The 6440-nt window shown below is 48.7% G+C and overlaps 1 protein-coding gene across 2 annotated transcripts in view; it reads right to left on the reverse strand.

Annotated features, from left to right (window-relative positions):
* The window catches only part of GIPR (gastric inhibitory polypeptide receptor), a 17699-nt gene extending 16735 nt beyond the window's left edge, over positions 1-964 (reverse strand). The window contains exons 1-4 of one of the 2 annotated variants that reach the window (XM_072431152.1): positions 810-964; positions 551-658; positions 346-470; positions 88-191 (exon numbers count right to left, since the gene is read on the reverse strand). In XM_072431152.1, coding sequence (XP_072287253.1) covers positions 88-191; positions 346-470; positions 551-658; positions 810-879 — 407 coding nt within the window. In that variant the 5' untranslated portion in view covers positions 880-964. Of the gene's footprint in view, positions 1-87; positions 192-345; positions 471-550; positions 719-809 lie in introns of both variants that reach the window. The other variant, XM_072431153.1, reaches the window with a different exon arrangement.
* Between the last annotated feature and the right edge of the window lie 5476 nt (positions 965-6440).

The raw sequence follows: 6440 nt of genomic DNA on the forward strand, positions 1-6440 counted from the left end.
ATACCTGTTATAGTGTAAATAAAGTCAACAAAAAGTTTGTTCAGAATTGTTCCCCAGTGTTATAATAAATGGGGAAGGAAGACTTACCTGAGTTGTGTTAATATACAGAGAGCCACGGTCAGCGCGGCCAGTGAAATCCCATATCCCACACTGTACATCACCCGCAACTGGGACAGAATCCACGCTTCCCACTGCAGGGACACAACAAGATTATCATCTATTATCAGTGCATAAAAACTGTACACAGGAGCTGACACTCTAATGTTTGGCAACACTTAAACACTTATATTATTATACATGTATATTGTTCTGTTACATATGAAGGTGACTGCAGCTTTCTCTTACCTGTAATTGTTCCTCTTCTGGGTTGACATTTTCGCACTGAGAGTGGTCCCTCCAGGTCATGTCTGTCTCATCTCGGACCCACTGACCATCGGCATCACATCGCCGGAACACAAACCCGTCTTTTACTTTAGAAAGATGGAAGAAAGCAGAATATGGATTACCTATGTCACTTTAAGCAAGTAGCTCCGCTCAGGTGTCATCTCACCTTGGCCATACCACGGCAAGTAGGACGGACAGGGCTCTGCGTGTGTCGTGTTGGCTGCCGCATCCCCCCAGCATACATACATGTCAAACGTCCGGTTACAGTACACACCTGCAATCACAGCAGCAGACTGTTCACCCACCTGTAATGGCATCAGGTGATGTCAGGCACCTTAATAGAAACCATTTATTACATTTCCAAGTGGGACCTTTCCTCATACCTATGTTCTAGATTTACAAAGTATTACTTTTATTTGTCTCACCACTCATGGGGGGATCAGCCCTCATCTTGTGCTCACACTCCTCCTGATATCGTTTCCATGCCTGAACCATCTCATGTACCGTGTCGGAGTGGACATTCTGCAAGAAAACAATGCTGGAATGGCATCTGAGATCACAAACATAAAATATCCCAATGGCTTCTAATGCTCTGTTCAAAGGGTCTGACCCCACCCCGAACAGTTTGCACCCAAATAGAAAGATGTGTAAATCATTGGTGAAAATTGTGTAATAACAGACCCCTTATTTATTAAGCAGTGAATGTACATTCACTGGTGGTATATAAATGACAGTCCCTTGGTCCCCATGATATATACATCACCCCATAGGTAAACCATAGATCAGGGCGCACACTGTGCTACTCACACAAAGTCCCAGCTGTGGTCTGTGCTCCTCTGTCAGTGAGTTGAAATCCCAGGAACAGAGAAGGAGGAGCAGAGATCATACATGTAGAGATATACTGGGCGGGACATACTCCATGCAGATATGTATTTCAGGGTACAAGGGGTGATTCTGGGACAATTCCCGTATAAAACCCCATTTATATCCAGTATTGTCTGGGTGACTGTAGAAAGTTGTGTACATTTCCCACACAATCCTATACACTGTGTATGATTAGCACATATTGTGGGGACCAGCACCACATTGATGACAGTAAAACATTTCCCTTCATGATGGAAATTTTAATAATTTGACCCAACCAAGACACACAGTGTACACACAGACAAATCACACACAGCGCACACACACACAGCGCACACACACACAGCGCACAATGTATCTGTGTGTGCAATGTTTTGTGTTCTGTATATACAATGTGAAATAATCTTTGGTAGAAAAACATTTCCCTTTGTATATTGGGGATTATACAATCTGATTGGATGAAAGTTGTAATGCCGCACTAAACAATGTTTGTATTGGATAAATGTTTTTGTGTGTCCTGCTTGGCAAACATTCTACAACACATTCCCATACACTGGATTGTCCATGTCACCAGCGGAGTCCTTTACCCTCCATCATCTGAATGTCAGGGCTTCTCTCACCAACTGAGAACAATGGAGCGCAGTCTGAACTTTCATCATTATTGCAGTGTTGGGTATGGAGGTGCATTACCTGGTAACCATTATTGTGTTAAAGTTTAATGATTGTCACATTTATTGACATTATTTAAACAATCAATAGGGAACAATAGGTACAAGGTGTCTCTGAGTGACCTCACACCTGCCCCCCCCCCCTCCCATTTCCTATCCACAGATCATTCATTACTGCCCCTCTTATCATAATAACACCACTCATCCCCCATTAAACTCTTCACAATGTCCCCTGGCCCCTCAGTGTACACAACTACAGAAGATAGAAATTAAAGTCCTGGCTTTATATCCCCCCCCCCCCCCCATACCGCCTTCTCCCAGCCTCCATCTTTGCTCACTGTCAGATTTCGTTGACCCTTACAGGATACATACCAGAAAGAGGAGGATGTGGGGACAGTAATGGCATTAGAGAGAGGAAACTCTCATCTGTAACTGTCTCTCCTCTGCCCGCAGATGGATCCAGCAAATGACTTGTAACCCTTGAAGGCTACAGGAGAGAGCTGACAATGGAGAACAGAGGAGGGAGAGATCTCCCCCAAACAGAGAAGAAAACCCAGAAGTGAAAAGATGAGCCTGAAATGACCTGAGGGTGAGAATAAGCCCCATGAAGCATAGGTGAAGCTAAGACCCTCCAAAAGGGAGACAGTGAACCCCACAAAGCAGAAACAAGGCTGTGATGGCCTCCAATGGTGACAGAGAGCCCCAAAAACAATACAAGAGGCCTGGGTCTTCTCAGAGGGTCACAGAGAGACCACCAAACCATACAGAAGGCTAAGATCTTCTCAGAGGGTCACAGAGAGCCCCCAAAACCATACAGGAGGCCAGGACCTTCTCAGAGGGTGATAGAAATCCCCAAACCATACAAGAGGCCAAGATCTTCTCAGTGGTTGACAGAGAGCCCCCCAAACCATACAGGAAGCCAAGATCTTCCCAGAGGGTGACATAGAGCCCTAAAAACCATACAGGAGGCTAAGATCTTCCCAGAGGGTCACAGAGAGCCCCAAAACCATACAGGATGTCAAGATCTTCTCAGAGGGTCACAAGGAGACCTCAAAATCATACAAGAAGCTAAGATCTACTCAGAGGGTCACAGAGAGCCGCCAAAACCATACAGGGGGCCAGGATCTTCTCAGAGGGTGACAGAGAGCCCCAAAACCAAACAGGAGGTCAGAATCTTCCCAGAGGGTGACAATGAGCCCCCAAAACCATACAGGAAGCCAGGATCTTCTCAGAGGGTGACAGAGAGCCCCAAAAACCATACAGGAGGCCAGACCTTCTCAGAGGGTGGCAGAGAGCCCACAAAATCATACAGGAGGCCAGATCTTCTCAGAGGGTGACAGAGAGCCCCCAAAACCATACAGGAGGCCAAGATCTTTCCAGAGGGTCAGAGACCCAAAAAAAACATACAGGAGGCCAAGATCTTATCAGAGGGTCACAGAGAGCCCCATAAACCATACAGGAGGCCAAGATCTTCTCAGAGGGTGACAGAGAGCCCCTAAACCATAGAGGAGGCCAAGATCTTCTCAGAGGATTACAGAGACCCCCAAAACCATACAGGAGGCCAATATCTTCTCAGAGGGTCACAGAGAGCCCCCAAAACCATACAGGAGGCCAAGATCTTCTCAGTGGTTGACAGAGAGCCCCCAAAACCATACAATAGGCCAAGAACCTCCAAGAGGGTGACAGAGAGCCCCCAAAACCATACAGGAGGCCAAGATCTCCCCAGCGGGTGACAGAGAGCCCCCAAAACCATACAGGAGGCCTGGATCTTCTCAGAAGGTCACAGAGAGCCCCCAAAACCCTACAGGAGGCCAGGATCTTCTCAGAGGGTCACATGGAGACCTCAAAACCATACAGGAGGCCAAGATGTTCTCAGTGGTTGACAGAGAGCCCCCAAAACCATACAGGAGGCCAAGATCTTCCCAGAGGGTGACATAGAGCCCTAAAAACCATACAGGAGGCTAAGATCTTCCCAGAGGGTCACAGAGAGCCCCCAAAACCATACAGGAGGCTAAGATCTTCCCAGAGGGTCACAAAGAGCCCCCATAACCATAAAGGAAGCAAAGATCTACTCAGAGGGTCACAGAGAGCCGCCAAAACCATACAGGGGGCCAGGATCTTCTCAGAGGGTGACAGAGAGCCCCCCAAACCATACAGGAGGCCAGATCTTCTCATAGGGTGGCATAGAGCCCCCAAAACCATACAGGAGGCCAAGAACTTCTCACAGGGTGACAGAGACTCAAAAAAAAAAACATACAGGAGGCCCAGATCTTCTCAGAGGGTCACACAGAGCCCCCTAAACCATACAGGAGGCCAAGATCGTCTCAGAGGGTCACAGAGAGCCCCCAAAACCCTACAGGAGGCCAGGATCTTCTCAGAGGGTCACATGGAGACCTCAAACCCATACAGGAGGCCGAGATCTTCTCAGTGGTTGACAGAGAGCCCCCAAAACCATACAGGAGGTCAAGATCTTCTCAGAGGGTCACAAGGAGACCTCAAAATCATACAAGAAGCTAAGATCTACTCAGAGGGTCACAGAGAGCAGCCAAAACCATACAGGGGGCCAGGATCTTTTCAGAGGGTGACAGAGAGCCCCAAAACCAAACAGGAGGTCAGGATCTTCCCAGAGGGTGACAATGAGCCCCCAAAACCATACAGGAAGCCAGGATCTTCTCAGAGGGTGACAGAGAGCCCCCAAAACCCTACAGGAGGCCAGGATCTTCTCAGAGGGTCACATGAAGACCTCAAAACCATACAGGAGGCCGAGATCTTCTCAGTGGTTGTCAGAGAGCCCCCAAAACCATACAGGAGGCCAAGATTTTCCCAGAGGGTGACAGAGAGCCCTAAAAACCATACATGAGGCTAAGATCTTCCCAGAGGGTCACAAAGAGCCCCCAAAACCATACAGAAGGCCAGGATTTTCTCAGATGGTCACAGAGAGCTCCAAAAACCTGGCCAAAATCTTCTCAGATGGTCACAGAGAGCCCCCAAAACCATACAGGAAACTAAGATCTACTCAGAGGGTCACAGAGATCCGCCAAAACCATACAGGGAGCCAGGATCTTCTCAGAGGGTGACAAAGAGCCCCAAAACCAAACAGGAGGTCAGGATCTTCTCAGAGGGTGACAATGACCCCTCAAAACCATACAGGAGGCCAGGATCTTCCCGGAGGGTGACAGAGAGCCCCCAAAACCATACAGGAGGCCAGATCTTCTCAGAGGGTGACAGAGAGCCCCTAAAACCATACAGGAGGCCAGATCTTCTAAGTGGGTCACAGACAGCCCCCAAAACCATACAGGAGGCCAAGATCGTCTCAGAGTGTGACAGAGACCCAAAAAAAACATACAGGAGGCCAAGATCTTCTCAGAGGGCACAGAGAGCCCCTAAACCATAGAGGAGGCCAAGAGCTTCTCAGAGGATAACAGAGAGCCCCGAAAACCATACAGGAGGCCAGGATCTTCTCAGAGGGCAACAGAGAGCACCATTAACTGTACAGGAGGCCAGGATCTTCTCAGAGGGTGATATAGAGCTCCCAAAACCGTACAGGAAGCCAAGAACTTCTCAGAGGGTGACAGAGAGCCCCCCAAACCATACAGGAGGCCAAGATATTCTCAGAGGGTGACAAAGAGCCCCGAAACCATGAAGGAGGTCAGGATCTTCTCAGAGGGTGACAGAGAGCCCCCAAAACCACACAGGAGGCCAGGATCTTCTCAGAGTGTCACAGAGAGCTCCCAAAACCATACAGGAGGCCAGGATCTTCTCAGAGGGCCACAGAGAGACCCTAAAACCATACAGAAGGCCAGGATTTTCTCAGAGGGTGACAAAGAGGCCCCAAAACCATACAGGAGGCCAAGAACTTCTCAGAGGGTGACAGAGAGTCCCCCAAACCATACAGGAAGCCAAGATCTTTTCAGATGGTGACATAGAGCCCCAAAAACCATACAGGAAGCCAGGATCTTCTCAGAGGGTGACATAGAGCCCGAAAACCATAAAGGAGGTCAGGATCTTCTCAGAGGGTCACAGAGAGCCCCACAAACTATACAGGAGGCCAAGATGTTCTCTGAGGTTTACAGAGAGCCCTAAAAACCATACAGAAGGCCAAGAGCTTCTCAGAGGGTCACAGAGACCACCAAACCATGCAGGGGGCCAGGATCTTCTCAGAGGGTGACAAAGAGCCCTCAAAATCATACAGGGTCACAGAAAGCCCCCAAAACCATACAGGAGGCCAAGATATACTCAGAGGGTGACAGAGAGCCCCAAAAACCATACAGAAGGCCATGATCTTCACAGAGGGTCACAAGGAGCCCCAATGATGTGATGGATAGACGAGGCCATAATCCCCCTTCCACTAGAGGGTGACAGGGAGCCCCAAAAACCATACAGGAGGCCAATATCTTCTCAGAGGGTGATAATCCCCCATCCCCCAGAGGGTGACAGAGAGTACCACAAAGATAACAAAAGGCGAGGACCTCCCCCCCCCCCTCCAGGTTAACAGAGTCCCAAGTGAAATATGCAAGAGGCCAA

The sequence above is a fragment of the Pyxicephalus adspersus genome, chromosome Z (assembly GCF_032062135.1).
Source record: "Pyxicephalus adspersus chromosome Z, UCB_Pads_2.0, whole genome shotgun sequence".
Classification (NCBI taxonomy): domain Eukaryota; kingdom Metazoa; phylum Chordata; class Amphibia; order Anura; family Pyxicephalidae; genus Pyxicephalus; species Pyxicephalus adspersus.